Source organism: Salmo trutta, chromosome 30 (assembly GCF_901001165.1).
Source record: "Salmo trutta chromosome 30, fSalTru1.1, whole genome shotgun sequence".
Lineage (NCBI taxonomy): Eukaryota > Metazoa > Chordata > Actinopteri > Salmoniformes > Salmonidae > Salmo > Salmo trutta.
Window position 1 is genome coordinate 39,979,685 of NC_042986.1, and position 19,783 is coordinate 39,999,467.

The following is a 19,783-nucleotide window of genomic DNA, read 5'->3' on the forward strand; positions in this document are numbered from 1 at the left end:
AGGCACAAAGAAAGTTGCATCATTCTGCAAAGGTGGTCATTGTGCGAACTCAATCAAATGGATCTCATTTAAATACTGTGTCTTCATGCTCACGTTTTGATGGGTGGTTATCTGTGTACAGTCGTGGCTAAAAAAAATAGAGAATGACACAAATATTAATTTCCACAAAGTTTGCTGTTTCAGTGTCTTTAGATATTTTTGTCAGATGTTACTATGGAATACTGAAGTATAATTACAAGCATTTCATAAGTGGCAAAGGCTTTTATTGACAATTACATGATAACAAAAAAATCAATATTTGCAGGGTTGACCCTTCTTTTTCAAGACCTCTGGGCCACATCCTGACTGATGGCAGCCTATTCTTGCATAATCAATGCTTGGAGTGTGTCAGACTTTGTGGGGTTTTATATGTCCACCTGCCTCTTGAGGATTGACCACAAGTTCTCAATGGGATTAAGGTCTGGGGAGTTTCCTGGCCATGGACCCAAAATATTGATGTTTTGTTCCCCGAGCCACTTAGTTATCACTTTTGCCTTATGTCAAGGTGCTCCGTCACGCTGGAAAAGGCATTGTTCATCACCAAACTGTTCCTGGATGGTTGGGAGAAATTACTCTCAGAGGATGTGTTGGTACCATTCTTTATTCATGGCTGTGTTCTTAGGCAAAATTGTGAGTGAGCCCACTCCCTTGGCTGAGAAGGAACCCCACACATGAATGGTCTCAGGATGCTTTACTGTTGGCATGACACAGGACTGATGGTAGCGCTCACCTTGTCTTCTCCAGACAAGCTTTTTTCCGGATGCCCCAAACAATCGGATAGGGGATTCATCAGAGAAAATGACTTTACCCCAGTCCTCAGCAGTCCAATCCCTGTACCTTTTGTAGAATATGTCCCTGATGTTTTTCTTGGAGAGAGAAGTGGCTTCTTTGCTGCCCTTCTTGACACAAGTATTCGCCTCACTGTGCATGCAGATGCACTCACACCTGCCGGCTGCCATTCCTGAGCAAGCTCTGTACTGCCGGTGCCCCGATCCAGCAGCTGAATCAACTTTAGGAGACGGTCCTGGCGCTTGCTGGACTTTCTTGGGCGCCCTGAAGCCTTCTTCACAACAATTGAACCGCTCTCCTTGAAGTTCTTGATGATCCGATAAATGGTTGATTTAGGTGCAATCTTACTGGCAGCAATATCCTTGCCTGTGAAGCCCTTTTTGTGCAAAGCAATGATGATGGCACGTGTTTCCTTGCAGGTAACCATGATTGACAGAGGAAGAACAATGATTCCAAGCACCACCCTCCTTTTGAAGTTTCCAGTCTGTTATTCGAACTCAATCAGCATGACCGAGTGATCTCCAGCCCTGTCCTCGTCAACACTCACACCTGTGTTAACGAGAGAATCACTGTCATGATGTAAGCTGGTCCTTTTGTGGCAGGGCTGAAATGCAGTGGAAAAGTTTTTGGGGGATTCAGTTCATTTGCATGGCAAAGAGGGACTTTGCAATTAATTGCAATTCATCTGATCACTCTTCATACCATTTTGGAGTATAAACTGAGGCAGCAGACTTTGTGAAAATTAATATTTGTGTCATTCTCAAAACTTTTGGCCACGACTATACATCGCTTGCTAACTTCAACCAGGGAAAGTTTTTCTCTCAAGACAAGTCATACTGTTGCCATGAATTTCATTTCATTTAGCTTTTATCGAACCATAAAAGACCCTTGAGGTTAAACATTTTCTAGGGTGATTTTCAAGTTATTTCTAACTTGTGTTTATGTTGTTACAGGTGCAAGGCTAACCTTGATACAGCTGTAGATGTATCTCCCTATCCAGACACACCAGAGGATGACGCTACAGTAGACAACAAATCTTCTTTTCAATTCTCTCTTGTAACATCTCTGCTGCTGCTGCTTTCACCATGCTACCTAAAGAACACAACAGGTAAATGACACCTCCGCCTGTATCTGTACCTGTAACCACTAATGACTGTAGAGATCCTATGGCTGCTTTTAATTCATCTAATTACTGATAATAATATGTATAAAACAGCATAAATCAGGCCCTTAGGAAACTATGCAGTTCTTTTTTTTTATTATTATTTTTTACATTGTTAGCCCAGAAAATCTCAAGTGTTATTACATATAGCCGGGAAGAACTATTGGATATAAAAGCGATGTCAACTTACCAACATTATGACCAGGAATACGTCTTTCCCGAAGCGGATCCTTTGTTCTGACCTTCACCCTGGACATGGGATCTTATCCCAGAGGCTGACCCAAAAAAACGCGGTCACCTCAGGACAGAAACAAACATATTTCTGGTTAGAAGAAGGGTGGGGGTGTATGCCTTAAGAATATCGATTCATGGTGTAATCACAACAACATACAGTAACTCAAGTCCTTTTGTTCACCTGACCTAGAATTCCTTACAATCAAATGTCGACGCATTATCTTCCAAGAGAATTCTCTTTGATTAGTCACAGCCGTGTAAAACCCCCCCTAGCAGATACCACGTCGGCCCTGAAAGAACTTCACTGGACTCTATGTAAACTGGAAACCATACATCATGAGGCTGCATTCATTGAAGCTTGGGATTTTAACAAAGCTAACCTGAGAACAATACTTCCTAAATTCTGTCAGCATATCGAATGTGTGACACGAGCCTCTAGCATTCTGGATCATTGCAACTCTAACTTCTGCGATGCATACAAAGCCCTCCCCCACCCTGCCTTCATAAAATCTGACCATGACTCCATTTTGTTGCTCCCATGCATGTTTTGTTCAATCAAGTTCATATTTATATCAAAAAACAGCTTTTTACATTAGCATGTGATGTTCAGAACTAGCATACCCACTGCAAACTTCCGGTGAATTTACTACATTACTCACGATTAACGTTCACAAAATACTTAACAATTATTTAAAGTATTATAGATACAGAACTCCTTTATGCAATCGCGGTGTCAGATTTTAAAATAGCTTTTTGGCGAAAGCACATTTTGCAATATTCTGAGTAGATAGCCCGGCCATCACGGCTAGCTAATTTCACACCCACCAAGTTTGGCCCTCACCAAACTCAGATTTATTATAAGAAAAATTGGATTACCTTTGCTGTTCTTCGTCAGAATGCACTCCCAGGACTTGTACTTCAACAACAAATGTTGTTTTGGTTCCAAATAATCCATAGTTATATTGAAATAGCTCCGTTTTGTTCGTGCGTTCAGGTCACAATCCGAAGGGTGACGCGTGAGCGCATTTTGTGACAAAACATTTAAAAATATTCCATTACCGTACTTCGAAGCATGTCAAACGCTGTTTAAAATCAATTTTTATGCGATTTTTCTAGTAAAATAGCGATAATATTCCAACCGGGCAACGTTATATTCATTCATAGACTGAAAGAAAAACATGGAGTCTTCTCGTGGATGCGCACTCCAGTGTCATTGTTCCCTGCCTGACCACTCACAAAAACTCCTGCTGTTTTTCGCCAAGAGACTGCAGAGACATCATTCCACTTTCTGGCGCCTTCTGAGAGCCAATGGAAGCCTTAGAAAATGTCACATTACAGCAGAGATGCTGTATTTTTGATAGAGATGCCACAGAAGGAGAACAAATTGTCAGACAGGGCACTTCCTGTATGGAATCTTCTCAGGTTTTGGCCTGCCATATGAGTTTTGTTATACTCACAGACACCATTCAAACAGTTTTAGAAACTTTAGAGTGTTTTCTATCCAAATCTACTAATTATATGCATATTCTCATTTCTGGGCAAGAGTAGTAACCAGTTTAAATCGGGTATGTTTTTTATCCAGCCGTGCAAATACTGCCCCCTAGCCCCAACAGGTTAACCCTCACAAGGCTGCCGGCCCAGACAGCATCCATAGCCGCGTCCTCAGAGCGTGCGCAGAGCAGCTGGCGGGTGTGTTTACGGACATATTCAATCAATCCCTATCCCAGTCTGCTGTCCCCACATGCTTCAAGATGGCCACCATTGTTCCTGTTCCCAAGAAAGCTAAGGTAACTGAACTAAATGACTATCGCCCCATTGCACTCACTTCTGTCATCATGAAGTGCTTTGAGAGATTAGTCAAGGATCATATCACCTCCAACCCTACCTGATACCCTAGACCCACTCCAATTTGCTTACCGCCCCAATAGGTCCACTGACAATGCAATCGCCATCACACTGCACACTGCCCATTTCCCATCTGGACAAGAGGAATACCTATGTAAGAATGCTGTTCATTGACTACAGCTCAGCATTTAACACCATAGAACCCTCCAAACTCGTCATTAAGCTCGAGACCCTGGGTCTCGACCCCGCCCTGTGCAACTGGGTCCTGGACTTTCTAACGGGCCGCCCCCAGGTGGTGAAGGTAGGAAACAACATCTCCACCCCGCTGATCCTCAACACTGGGGCCCCACAAGGGTGCGTTCTCAGCCCTCTCCTGTACTCCCTGTTCACCCATGACTGCATGGCTATGCACGCTTCCAACTCAATCATCAAGTTTGCAGACGTCACTACAGTGGTAGGCTTGATTACCAACAACGACGAGATGGCCTACAGGGAGGAGGTGAGGGCCCTCGGAGTGTGGTGTCAGGAAAATAACCTCTCACTCAACGTCAACAAAACAAAGGAGATGATCGTGGACTTCAGGAAACAGCAGAGGGAGCACCCCCCATCCACATCGACGAGACAGTAGTGCAGTAGCTGGAAAGTTAAGTTCCTCGGCGTACACATCATGGACAAACTGAAATGGTCCACCCACACAGACAGCGTGGTGAAGAAGGTGCAACAGAACCTCTTCATCCTTCAGGAGGCTGAAGAAATTTGGCTTTTCACCTCACAAACTTTTATGGCTGCACAATTGAGAGCATCCTGTCGGGCTGTATCACCGCCTGGTACGGCAACTGCACCGCCCTCAACCGCAAGGCTCTCCAGAGGTAGTGTGGTCTGCCCAATGCATCACTGGGGGCAAACTACCTGCCCTCCAGGACACCTAGAGCACCCGATGTCACACGAAGGCCGAAAAGATCATCAAGGACAACAACCACCCAAGCCACTGCCTGTTCACCCCGCTATCATCCAGAAGGCGAGGTCAGTACAGGTGCATCAAAGCTGGGACCGAGAGACTGAAAAACAGTTTCTATCTCAAGGCCATCAGATTGTTAAACAGCCATCACTAACATAGAGACTCAAATCTCTGGCCACTTTAATAAATGGACTTAATAAAGGTATCACTAGTCACTTTAAATAACACCACTTTAAAAATGTTTACATTTCCTACATTACTCATCTCAAATGTATATACTGTATTCTATACCATCTACTGCATCTTGCCTATGCCGCACGGCCATCGCTCATCCATATATTTATATGTACATATTCTTATTCATCCCTTTACACTTGTGTGTATGAGGTAGTTGTTGTGAATTTGTTAGATTACTTGTTAGATATTACTGCATGGTCGGAACTAGAAGCACAATCATTTTGCTACACTCGCATTAACATCTGCTAACCATGTGTATGTGACCAAGAAAATTTTATTTGATACAATATTACTTCTACAAATGTTGTGGGAAAATGTCCATTCAATTGAAAAGTACATCTACTTGTCAGAATATGACATTATTTTGTTTTTAAAGAAATGACTGATGGTTAACTGTGTAAATCTGTCAAGTCTGTTGATGTGTTTATGGGAATATTCTCTGCAGTGTTTCCTCGTCATCCCAGTACTTAGTGTCACTATGTCATACAATGAACATGATTCACACACCTTCAGCATTTTGATCTATAGAAGCTGAACATGACTCATTACACACACACACACACACACACACACACACACACACACACACACACACACACACCCCCACTACAAGTGAACCAACCAGTTTTATGTTCTGATCAGCCTGATCGACCTGTTTGCTCTCTCTCTCTCTGTTTCTCTCTCTCTTCTCTCTCTCTCTCACTAAAGGGTTCTATTTTCAGCTGGTGCTCAGGCGTAAGTGTCAAACGCACATTAGTTTGCAGTTCCGTCATGTAAAAACTGGCACACCCTGGACAGTTTCGTCAATTTACCTGTCTAACATCAGCTTGCTTGTACTGAGGTGGGAGCGGTGGCAATATTTGAGGTTTGTCCTTAAAAACAATCGCAAAGCGACAATTTTAAGACTCACAAAAAGCAGGTTTTAACGGTAACACAGTTGAGAGCGGAAGTGCAGCCTGTCTAGCAGTGACACACAAGACCCATGGAAGTGGATGTTGTATTTCGAAACATAAAAAATAGCTAAGTAGCCTATGAATAAAGAGGTTTTAAATGGTCTACTGAAAGTGCTTTGAAATTTTTTTGATTATTTTTTTTTCCTTCATGCTTTTTCATGATTCACAATTCACCTGCATACTTCCTTTTGCTTGTTCAAGTAGGTTATCCATCCCCATTTTCAAAGAGAGCCCTCGTTCGATTACCAAAGACACGCTCCTTAAAACTATTCAGTCCTCCTATAATGCCATATTAAATGGGGGAGAAAATGTGAGTCTGCCTTGCACATAGGCAACGATACAGGAGCCTAGTATTTTGTGTACAGTGCATTCGGAAAGTAATCAAACCCCTTGACTTTTTACACATTTTGTTACGTTACAGCCTTATTCTGAAATGTTTTAAATTTCCCTTATCAATCTACACACAATACCCCATAGTGACAGAGAAAAAACAGGTTATTGCACATTTATAAAAAGAAGGAAATATGACATTTACAGAAGTACCCTTTACTCAGTAAAGGCACACACAGTGTTGCAGAGATGGGAGAACCTTCCAGAAGGACAACCATCTCTGCAGCACTCCACCAATCAGGCACTCTGTCAGAGTGACCATCAGGTTCTTGGTCACCTCCCTGACCAAGGCCCTTCTCCCCCGATTGCTCAGTTTAGCCAGAGTCTTGGTAGTTCCAAACTTCTTTCATTTAAGAAGGGAAAGGGGGATACCTAGTCAGTTGTACAACATTCAACTGAAATGTGTCTTCTGCATTTAACCCAACTCCTCTGAATCAGAGAGGTGTGGAGGGCACCCTTAATCAACATCCACAGTGACCAGGGAACAGTGGGTTAGCTGTCTTGCTCAAGGGCAGAATGACAGATTTTTACCTTGTCAGCTCAGGGATTCGATCCAGCAACCTTTCGGTTACTGGCCCAACACTCTTACCAACCAGGCCACTTGTCGCTCCCTTCCCCAGATCTGTGCCTCGACACAATCCTGTCTCGAAGCTCTACGGACAATTCCTTCGACCTCATGGCTTAGTTGTTTTGCTGACATGCACTGTCAACTGTGGGACCTAATATAGACAGGTGTGTGCCTTTCCAAATCATGTCCAATCAATTTGATTTACCACAGGTAGACTTCAATCAAGTTGAATTAACTTCTCAAGGATGATCAATGGAAATAGGATGCACCTGAGCTCAATTTCGAGTCTCATAGCAAATGGTCTGAATACTTACGTAAATAAGGTATTTCAGTTTTTTTAATGTTTAATAAATGTAAAAAAAAATATCTAAAAACCTGTTTTTGCTTTGTTATTATGAGGTATTGTGTGTAGATTGATGAGGGGAAAAATATTTAGTCAATTTTAGAAGAAGGCTGAAACGTAACAAAATGTGGAAAAAGTCAAGGGGTCTGAATACTTTCCAAATGTACTGTAAGTAATGGTAAAATGTGTTTTTTTGGAGAAGTGCATCTTTGGTAAGCAATTTTGAGAGGTTCTCTTGGAGATGGATACTTGAACAAGCCAAGGGAAGTATGCAAGTAGGGACGGATACTTAAACAAGCCAAATGAGGTATGCAAGTAAGGATGGATACAAGCCAAACTGAGTATGTGTAACAGTGTAGGTTCCGTCCCTCTCTTCGCCCCAACCCGGGCTCGAACCAGGGACCCTTGCACACATCAACAACTGACACCCCACGAAGCATTGTTACCCATCGCGCCACAAAAGCTGCGGCCCTTGCAACGCAAGGGGAAACCCTACTTCAAGTCTCAGAGCGAGTGACGTCACTGATTGAAACGCTATTAGCGCGCACCACCGCTAACTAACTAGCCATTTCACATCGGTTACATATGCAAGTAGGGATGGATACTTGACCAAGCCAAATTAAGTATGCGAGTAGGGATGGATACTTGACCAAGCCAAATGAAGTATGCGAGTAGGGATGGATACTTGACCAAGCCAAATGAAGTTTGCAAGTATGGATGTGTGTGTTTTAGGATGTGCAGTATATTTTCAATTCAAGACACTCTGACGAATAGACCAACAAACAAAAAAAGATTGCTATTTTTCCCTTTCATGTGAATAAAAACCAAGCCCTCCATAGGATATCTTTACCCTAGGCCTAACTACTACAATGCGTCAGGTCGTTTTTATCCTGGCCTATCCATAAAAGGTGTTTTAAATGGTCTATTCATCAAAGTGCCTTGAATTATATAAGGGTTGTATGATGCAAAGTACCAACCGAGGTCAACAGACACCAAAAGGAAGTGTTGTCAGGGGTCAGACAGTATCCATCACCTATCTGTGTGCTGATTTGAATGACCCTCTGTAGCTCAGAGACTTTGACCTCTGGCCTTAGTTCAGGATTGTGTCAGTAATCAATGGAGGTGTGGAATATTTTGCAACGTGTTGGTTGTTGTATGAGAGGATACAGTATGTATTTCATTTGAAGACTGTTGACTCAGTGTATGGCTGTTGATTACACATTACATCTGAGTCATTTAGCAGACACTCTTATCCAGAGTGACGAACAGTTAGTTGGTGGGTAGGTGAGACAACTACATATCACAGTCATAGTAAGTAAATGTTTTCCTCAATAAGGCAGCTAACAGTAAAGTCAGTTCTAGTGCTACTCATCTCATATGTATATACTGTATTCTATACCATCTACTGCATCTTTGCCTATGCCGCACGGCCGTCGCTCATCCATATATTTATATATACATAATCTTATTCATCCCTTTACATTTGTGTGTATGAGGTAGTTGTTGTGAATTTGTTAGATTACTTGTTAGATATTACTGCATTGTCAGAACTCGAAGCACAAACATTTTGCTACACTCGCATTAACATTTGCTAACCATGTGTATGTGACCAATAAAATTTGATTTGATTTAGTGAGAAAATACAAGTGCACCCCACAGTTGGCTGCTAGTCATTATCGCCCCACAGCTGGCTGCTAGTCATTATCACCCCACAGCTGGCTGCTTGTCATTATCACCCCACAGCTGGCTGCTAGTCATTATCGCCCCACAGCTGGCTGCTAGTCATTATCACCCCACAGCTGGCTGCTAGTCATTATCACCCCACAGCTGGCTGCTTGTCATTATCACCCCACAGCTGGCTGCTAGTCATTATCACCCCACTGCTGGCTGCTAGTCATTACCACCCCACAGCTGGCTGCTAGTCATTATCGCCCCACAGCTGGCTGCTAGTCATTATCGCCCCACAGCTGGCTGCTAGTCATTACCGCCCCACAGCTGGCTGCTAGTCATTATCGCCCCACAGCTGGCTGCTAGTCATTATCGCCCCACAGCTGGCTGCTAGTCATTATCGCCCCACAGCTGGCTGCTAGTCATTATCGCCCCACAGCTGGCTGCTAGTCATTATCACCACACAGCTGGCTGCTAGTCATTATCACCACACAGCTGGCTGCTAGTCATTATCCCCCCACAGCTGGCTGCTAGTCATTATCGCCCCACAGCTGGCTGCTAGTCATTATCACCCCACAGCTGGCTGCTAGTCATTATCGCTCCACAGCTGGCTGCTTGTCATTATCGCCCCACAGCTGGCTGCTAGTCATTATCACCCCACAGCTGGCTGCTAGTCATTATCGCCCCACAGCTGGCTGCTAGTCATTATCGCCCCACAGCTGGCTGCTAGTCATTACCGCCCCACAGCTGGCTGCTAGTCATTACCGCCCCACAGCTGGCTGCTAGTCATTACCGCCCCACAGCTGGCTGCTAGTCATTACCACCACACAGCTGGCTGCTAGTCATTATCACCCCACAGCTGGCTGCTAGTCATTATCACCCCACAGCTGGCTGCTAGTCATTACCGCCCCACAGCTGGCTGCTAGTCATTATCACCCCACAGCTGGCTGCTAGTCATTATCACCCCACAGTTGGCTGCTAGTCATTATCACCCCACAGCTGGCTGCTAGTCATTATCACCCCACAGCTGGCTGCTAGTCATTACCACCCCACAGCTGGCTGCTAGTCATTATCGCCCCACAGCTGGCTGCTAGTCATTATCACCCCACAGCTGGCTGCTAGTCATTATCACCACACAGCTGGCTGCTAGTCATTATCGCCCCACAGCTGACTGCTAGTCATTACCGCCCCACAGCTGGCTGCTAGTCATTATCGCCCCACAGCTGGCTGCTAGTCATTACCACCCCACAGCTGGCTGCTAGTCATTACCTCCCCACAGCTGGCTGCTAGTCATTATCACCACACAGCTGGCTGCTAGTCATTATCACCACACAGCTGGCTGCTAGTCATTACCACCCCACAGTTGGCTGCTAGTCATTACCACCACACAGCTGGCTTAGACAGATTTAAAGAGTCATGACCAAGTCAATCTCCTCAACCACTCCTAATTCCAGGGAGAACCTTGCGACACAAGGCTACGGATTCATGTTAGCAAAGCTGGGGTCTTACACACACACACACACAGAGTCATGTTCACAAAGCTGGGACCTCATGTCCTTGATCCATGACCCACACACACACACACACACACACACACACACACACACACACACACACACACAAAATCATGTGTAGCTAGATGGGTGATAAATGATCATTTACAGTTTCTAAGAAGAACTCCCAACCTCTCAGTATCCTCAACTCTCTATCTATAGAGTCCCTTGAGTAAAGGGCTGTCAGCAGCATTGCACTTGACCAGTGACTATAGGAAATGTACATTATCCTGGGACAAGTATAGTGTTGCTGACAGCGCTTTTACTCGTGGGACTCTATACAGTGAAGGAAAAAAGTATTTGATCCCCTGCTGATTTTGTACGTTTGCCCACTGACAAATAAATGATCAGTCTATAATTTTAATGGTAGGTTTATTTGAACAGTGAGAGACAGAATAACAACAAAAAAATCCAGAAAAACGCATTTCAAAAATGTTATAAATTGATTTGCATTTTAATGAGGGAAATAAGTTTTTGACCCCTCTGCAAAACATGACTTAGTACTTGGTGGCAAAACCCTTGTTGGCAATCACAGAGGTCAGACGTTTCTTGATGTTGGCCACCAGGTTTGCACACATCTCAGGAGGGATTTTGTCCCACTCCTTACACAGTTTAATTTAGACCATTCTATTGGTCCTAGTGTGAAATCTTCACATTCACCCACAGACAGTCGGACCAAGGAGATCTACTCTACTTCAGACACGTGTTGTAAACACACCTAAAACACTAAGGTGCAGTGACCTGTTAACTAGGGCCGGGACGATACCAGTATCGCGATACTCGTTAGTATCTTAGCAAAGAAATATAACATGAAGTGGACTTAACTTCTTAAAGAAACATCCCTAATGTTGGCAAACAAATATCATTATGATGTCATCCAGAGTCACTTGTATTTGTTTTCCAGGTTATAGAACACAATATTTTACATACAGAAGGTTTTTAAAAGACCAAAGAGTTTGGTCTGCTTGGTGTTTTTATTTTTGCCATGGAAAAAAATTATATGGTACTGGTATCGTCACAGGCCTTAATGCTAACAACCCTGAAATTATCTGCCCAGTGACTCTGTCTGCACTAACCAATAGGAGTTAGTAACCTGTCCTTATCCATCACTGAACCAAATAACAACAAGAGGAGATAAAAATAATGAATAAGTAGTCACGGTTGATTACTTTAAAACTATTCTTTAACGTATGAAGACATTGCAGTGTCTCTACGGTAGCTACTGTACAACTAAAGCTTTGTCAGTAGAGGTCAAATGAGCCACTACTTTTAGAGGTTTTTGTATTGATTACATACAGTACATTTGGAATAAGACTTATTTCATAAAATAAATAAAAAGTAATTTTCTGACCACAGCTTTTCGTGTACAATATATACCAGTACAGTATACAGTAGATTATATAATTCTATACCAAACATTTTTCTTATGTTCTCGTCAAGCGTTTAGCTGAGATTTACTGTACGGCTCATGATTAGGATTATTGTCAGAATGTGCTGAGGCTGAGTAACTAAGCCCATAGATGCGGTGGTTTACAGTCCTTTGAAAGTGTTCCATTATGTTTTTTTGTAAGCATTACATTGTAACATTTTACTTTGAAAAAGTGTTCCATAGCTATTGTTTACTTTGAAAAGTGTTGCGTTGTTGTGGTATGTTTGCAGCGAGCCCAAGGCTGCCAAGCTCAGCGTGTTCAACAGGAATAATGCCCTGAACGCCTGTATGAAGAAAGAGGAGAAGAAAGACAAGGAGATTCATTATGAGGATTCCCCAGATGGTGGCTGGGGCTGGATGATCGTACTTCACTGCTTCCTGGTACGGCTTCTTCTTTCCTCATCTTTGAGTTTTTGGAGGTTCTCCAAATGTTTATCTATTGGACATGTTTCTAGCATTTCTTTTTATATAATTGTTCATATGTTATACAATTACTCAGGGTTAGGGTCAATTCCATTTAGATTCCAGTCAATTTGTAAAAGTAAACCGAATTCCAATTTGGAATTTCAGTATACTTCCTGAATTGACTGCAATAGAAAGGGAATTGACCCAAACCCTAACCCCAACCCTGCATTTTGTAGTGTGGCAGATCATGTGTGTGTGTGTGTACGTCTGCCTACCTGTGTCCCTCTGTCTGTCTCTGACTCCAGGTGAATGTGCTGGTGATGGGGACCCTGAAGACCTTTGGGATCTTTTTCGTGGCATTCCAGGATGAGTTCGGAGGGTCGGCAGAGAGTATCAGCTGGATCGGCTCGATCATGTCTAGCCTGCGGCTCTCTGGAGGTCAGAGTTCACATGACATGAAAACACTCAGACTACTACTGTATCACAGGTCAGAGGTTGGTGGCACCTTAATTGGGGAGGATGGGCTCGTGATAACGGCTGGAGAGGAATGATTGGAACGGTATCAAATACATCAAACACATGGTGTCCAGGTGTTTGATGCCATTTACTCCATTCGAGCCGTTATTATGAGCCGTCCTCCCCTCAGCAGCCTCCACTGTACTGTATCTGTGTGTGTGCGTGTTTAATTCAGATGTGTGAGTGTGCAGTGTGCAGTGTGTGTGAGGTCAGAGTTCACATAAAACCAAAGTCTGACCACATCACTCGTCCCTCGGGGGTCTGGGTTGGGGGTCTAAGGGTCTGGGTCGGGGGGTCTGGGTCTGGGGTCTGGGTCTGGGTCGGGGGATCTGGGTCTGGGGTCTGGGTTGGGTGTCTGGGGTCTGGGGTCTGGGTCGGGGGGTCTGGGTCGGGGGGTCTGGGTCGGGGGTCGGGGGGTCGGGGTCGGGGGTCTGGGGTCTTGGTCGGGGGGTCTGGGTCTGGGGTCTGGGTCGGGGGTCTGGGTCTGGGTCTGGGGTCTGGGTCGGTGGTCTGGGTCTGGGGTCTGGGTCGGGGGGTCTGGGGTCTGGGGTCTGGCTCTTGTGTTGCATCACTGACAACATCTAACGCCTGTCTGTCCTACTAAGAGCTTCGTGATTGGATGGATGAATTATGGGATACATTTTCATGTTTTTCTGTTTGTTCCTGTGTTAGGTCCCCTGGCCGCTGTATCGTGTGCGAAGCTGGGTAGCAGAGTGACCTCTATAGCTGGGGCTGTGCTGGTCGGTGTAGGCTTCCTCATGAGTGTCTTTGCCACCAGCGTGGTATACCTATACATCAGCATGGGGCTGATTGTGGGTAAGTTATCAGAGATTAAAAGAGGTACAGAGCAGAGTAGGCCGGAGTCCAATATATGTGTAAAATACTCTAAAGTACTTGTCTTTAGGTATCTGATATACTTGAACTGTGTTTTTTTTTCTGTCTTGCATTTTTATTTTGGTATTTGGTGACAAATCCCGTTTTTAATCAGAAAAAAAATGCGGAATCTGTGTCTGAATCTGTGATGATCATAATGTATTTGATCATAAATACACTGCATGACCAAAAGTATGTGGACATGTGCTTGTGGAACATCTCATTCCAAAATCATGAGCAGTAATATGGAGTTGGTCCCTCCTTTGCTGCAATAACAGCCTGCACTCTTCTGGGAAGGCTTTCCACTAGATTGTGAAACATTGCTGCGGGGACTTGCTTCCATTTAGCCACAAGAGCATTAGTGAGGTCGGGCACTGATTTTGGGCGATTAGGCCTGGCTCATAGTTGGTGTTCCAATTCATCCCAAAGGTGTTCGATGAGGTTGAGGTCAAGGCCCTGTGCAGACCAGTCAAGTTCTTCCACACCGATCTCAACAAACCATTTCTTTATGGACCTCACTTTGAGCACAGTGGCATTGTAATGCTGAAACAGGAAAGGGCCTTCCCCAAACTGTTGCCACAAAGTTGGAAGCACAGAATCATCTAGAATGTAATTGTATGCTGTAGCGTTAAGATTTCCCTTCACTGGAACTAAGGGTCCTAGCTCGAACCATGAAAAACAGCCCCAGACCATTATTCCTCATCCACCAAACTTTACAGTTGGGATTATGCATTCAGGCAGGTAGTGTTCTCCTGGCATCCACCAAACCCAGATTTGTCCGTCGGACTGCCAGATGGTGAAGTTGAGTGGCTGCTGCCAACATACTGACTCAAATCTCTAGCCACTTTAATAATTAAAAATTGGATGTAATAAATGTATCACTGGTCACTTTAATTAAACAATGCCACTTTATATAATGTTTACATACCCTACATTACTCATCTCATATGTATATACTGTACTCTATACCATTTACTGCATCTTGCCTATGCCGTTCGGCCATTGCTCATCCTTATATGTATATGTACATATTCTTATTCATTCCTTTTCACTTGTGTGTAAAAGGTAGTTGTGAAATTGTTAGATTACTTGTTAGATATTACTGCATGGTCGGAACTAGAAGCACAATCATTTCGCTACACTCGCATTAACATCTGCTAACCATGTGTATGTGACCAATCAAATTTGATTTGATTTGAAGCGTGAATTATCACTCCAGAGAATGCATTTCCACTGCTCCAGAGTCCGATGGTGTTGAGCTTTACACCAATTCAGCCGACGCTTGGCATGGTGATCTTAGGTTTGTGCTCGGCTGCTCGTCCATGGAAACCCATTTCAGGAAGCTCCTGACGAACAGTTCTTGTGCTGACATTGCTTCCAGAGGAAGTTTGGAACTCTGTAGTGTGTGTTGCAACTGAGGACAGCTACAGCACTTGGCAGTCCAGTTCTGTGAGCCACTTCGTGGCTGAGCTGTTATTGCTCCTCAACGTTTCCACTTCACAACAACAGCACTTACAGTTGACTGGGGCAGCTCTAGCAGGGCAGAAATTTGACAAACTGACTTTTTGGAAACTATGACAGTGCCAAAGTCACTGAGCTCTTTAGTACCGGCCATTCTACTGCCAATGTTGGTCTATGGATATTGCATGGCTGTGTGCTCGGTTTTATACTCCTGCTAGCAACGGGTGTGCCTGAAATAGCCCGAATACACTAATTTGAAGGGGTGTCAACATACTGCTGTCTATATACTACTGTATGTCATGTAACCCCTCTCAGGCCTTGGTTTTGCACTCCTGTACCAAGCCACCTCTGTTGTCACGGCAACATATTTCCGTAAGAGGTTAGCGACGGCATACTCCATTGGGCGGTCTGGGATGGGCTTGACCTTCGCCCTCGCCCCTTTCACTCAGCTGCTGCTGGATCAGTACGCCTGGCAAGGTACTGACACACACACACACACACAGATATACACACATATACGCACATATATACACACACATCTGTTGTTGGGATGTGGAAATAATTTAATTATTATGGGAATATCATAATGCTATTCTAGAATGACTCCGTAACACCCCTATGCTCCTCTTATAGGAGCTCTGCTAATCCTAGGAGGCCTGATGTTAAACCTGGTGGCCTCTGGGATGCTGCTAAGACCCATCCACGTGAAGCCTGCACCACCCCCTTCCTCATCCTCATCTTCATCCATCCAAAAAAGCCCTCTGATAGGTCCAGAGAAGGAGAAGGACCGCCCTCAGAATGGATGCTGCTTTAACAGATCCACAACGTTAACCAATGGCATCGCCAAATCAGACTCTTCTCCTTCAACTCCACAACCCCTGCACTGGGACACTGAGACCTCAGAGAAGGACTCCACACTTGGGTTGAGTCAGAGCAACCACAGGCCTCCACCTCCACCAAACCCTGAACTGACCAAGCTGGTACAAAACAGTGTGAATGGGCACGTTCAGGAGGCATCACCCCCCACGGCCACCATAGACAGCCCCAGCCTCATGGAACAGAACGGTACCATTAGCCTAAACGGTTCCACTGTGTTTGGGTTCTCCTCACCTAATGGCACTACCACTGTGGATGATCACATCCCACCGGCCGTGAAAAATAACAGAGTCCTAGACTTCTCCCTGTTGAAGAACCCCTTTTTCTGCATCTACACTTGGTCCGTGGTGTTCAGCCAGCTGGCTTACTTCATCCCCTACTTCCATTTGTCTGCCCGGGCCAGGAACCTGGGTATAGATGCCATGGACGCTTCCTTCATCATCTCTGTGGCAGGTGAGTCTCAGACAGTTGATCAACCTTCCCCTGAGACAAGCTGTAGACATTAGGTCACCATACCAGGCAAGTAGGCAGTAGGCATTAGGACACCATACCGGGCAAGTAGGCATTAGGACACCATACCAGGCAAGTAGGCTGTAGGCATTAGGACACCATACCGGGCAAGTAGGCATTAGGACACCATACCAGGCAAGTGGGCTGTAGGCATTAGGACACCATACCAGGCAAGTAGGCTGTAGAGATAAGGACACCATACCGGGCAAGTAGGCTGTAGGCATTAGGACACCATACCCAACAAGTAGACTGTAGGGACTACAGCCATGTCTCAGGGCTTTATCAACCCGCAGAATCTCTCTTTTTCACTACATTTCCACAGTGCAAACAAGCAAGGATGGTGACCAAAGACAATAATCTCTCAGAATACTCATACTTGTACCCTTGATGATTAAACAGTTGATTTGAATATACCTTGTTGAATATAGGGTAGTAATAACACCAATCTGACAAGGTAAAAATCTGTTGTTCTGCCCCAGAATTGTGGTGTAGATAATGGGAGGCACAAATTTTTGGGGGGAACATTTTAACACGCATTACCTGGAATTCTACACAGTTTGGCGTTACTTATTATGCCTCTCTTGAGGCGTATATATGGAGGGTATATATGGAGGGGTATATATGGAGGGGTATATATGGAGGGGGTATATGGAGAGGGTATATTTGGAGGGGTATATATGGAGGGGTATGTGGAGGGGCTATATATGGAGGGGTATATATGGAGGGGTATATATGGAGGGGTATATATGGAGGGGTATGTGGAGGGGTATATATGGAGGGTATATATGGAGGGGTATTAAAACCTGTTAGGGACAGATGTTCCGCTAGCGGAACGCCTCACCAATATCCAATGGTAGAGCGTGGCGCGAAATACAAATACCTTAAAAATGCTATAACTTCAATTTCTCAAACATATGACTATTTCACACCATTTTAAAGACAAGACTCTCGTTAATCTAACCACATTGTCCGATTTCAAAAAGGCTTTACAGCGAAAGCAAAACATTAGATTATGTCAGGAGAGTACCCTGCCAAAAAATAATCACACAGCCATTTTCAAAGCAAGCATATATGTCACAAAAACCAAAATCACAGCTAAATGCAGCACTAACCTTTGATGATCTTCATCAGATGACACTCCTAGGACATTATGTTATACAATACATGCATGTTTTGTTCAATCAAGTTCATATTTATATCAAAAAACAACTTTTTACATTAGCATGTGATGTTCAGAATTAGCATACCCACCGCAACTTCCGGTGAATTTACTAACGATAAACGTTTACAAAAAACAACAATTATTTTAAGAATTATAGATACAGAACTCCTTTATGCAATCGCGGTGTCAGATTTTAAAATAGCTTTTCGGCGAAAGCACATTTTGCAATATTCTGAGTAGATAGCTCGGCCATCACGGCTAGCTAATTTGACACCAACCAAGTTTGGTGCTCACTAAACTCAGAATTACTATAAGAAAAATTGGATTACCTTTCCTGTTCTTCGTCAGAATGCACTCCCAGGACTCCCAGGACTTCAACAACAAATGTTGTTTTGGTTCGAAATAATCCATAGTTATATTGAAATAGCTCCGTTTTGTTCGTGCGTTGAGGTCACTATCCGAAGGGTGACGCGCGGGTGCATTTCGTGACCAAAAAAATCAAAATATTCCATTACCGTACTTCGAAGCATGTCAAACGCTGTTTAAAATCAATTTTTATGTGATTTTTCTCGTAAAATAGCGATAATATTCCAACCGGGCAATGTTATATTCATTCATAGACTGAAAGAAAAACATGGAGTCGTCTTGTGGATGCGCACTCCAGTGTCATTGTTCCCTGCCTGACCACTCACAAAAACTCCTGCTGTTTTTCACCCAGAGACTGCAGAGACGTCATTCCACTTTCTGGCGCCTTCTGAGAGCCAATGGAAGCCTTAGAAAATGTCACGTTACAGCAGAGATGCTGTATTGTTGATAGAGATGCCCTAGAAGGAGAACAAATTGTCAGACAGGGCACTTCCTGTATGGAATCTTCTCAGGTTTTGGCCTGCCATATGAGTTCTGTTATACTCACAGACACCATTCAAACAGTTTTAGAAACTTTAGCGTGTTTTCTATCCAAATCTACTAATTATATGCATATTCTAGTTTCTGGGCAGGAGTAGTAACCAGATTAAATCGGGTATGTTTTTTATCCGGTCATCAAAATACTGCCCCATATCCCAAACAGGTTAAAACCTCTTACATCTAGATGTTCCGCTAGCGGAACACCTGCTCCAATATCCAATGATGCTCGTGGCGCGAAATACAAACTCCTCTAAAATCCGAAAACTTCAATTTTTCAAACATATGACTATTTTACAGCATTTTAAAGACAAGACTCTCGTTAATCTAACCACACTGTCCGATTTCAAAAAGGCTTTACAGCGATAGCAAAACGTGCATACTGTAGCTAAAGCCAGATGGCTGAATATGCTTTTAACAATTTCAAGTACATACACTTACATTTGCATTAGAATAATTTAGCAGACGCTCTTGGAGTACCATGTTAGTAGTTGGTATGGATCTGTGCAACACCGTTTGGTATGGCAACTGCACCTCCCTCGATTTTATGGCGCTACAGAGGGGGGGTGCGGACTCCCCAGTACAATCACTGGCGCCGAGACCCCCATGCCATCCAGGACCACTATATCAGGCGGTGTAAAAGGAAGGCAGGGAAAATGGTTAGACTCCAGCTACCCAAGTCATAGACTCTTCTCTCTGCTTCCGCATGGCAAGCGGTACCGGAGCTACATCTCTGACACCAACAGGCTATTGAATAAGTTCTCTCTCTTAGTCATGAGACTGATAAATAGCAAACAAAATGGCCACACGGACTATCTGACTTGATCCTTCTATTTGTAGTTTTTCAAGTTTCAAGTTTTAATGTCACGTGCACAAGTACAGTGAAATGCCTTTCTTGCAAGCTCTAAA

General features: G+C 43.9%; 1 protein-coding gene across 1 annotated transcript in view; it reads left to right on the forward strand.

Annotated features, from left to right (window-relative positions):
- LOC115168672 (monocarboxylate transporter 5-like) overlaps positions 1 to 19,783 on the forward strand; it is a 51,426-nt gene that overhangs the window by 5,027 nt on the left and 26,616 nt on the right. The window contains 6 exon segments of the mRNA XM_029724152.1: positions 1,782 to 1,936; positions 12,399 to 12,549; positions 12,879 to 13,011; positions 13,762 to 13,905; positions 15,739 to 15,900; positions 16,057 to 16,752. Of these exon segments, the coding sequence (XP_029580012.1) occupies positions 1,914 to 1,936; positions 12,399 to 12,549; positions 12,879 to 13,011; positions 13,762 to 13,905; positions 15,739 to 15,900; positions 16,057 to 16,752 (1,309 nt within the window). The 5' untranslated portion in view covers positions 1,782 to 1,913.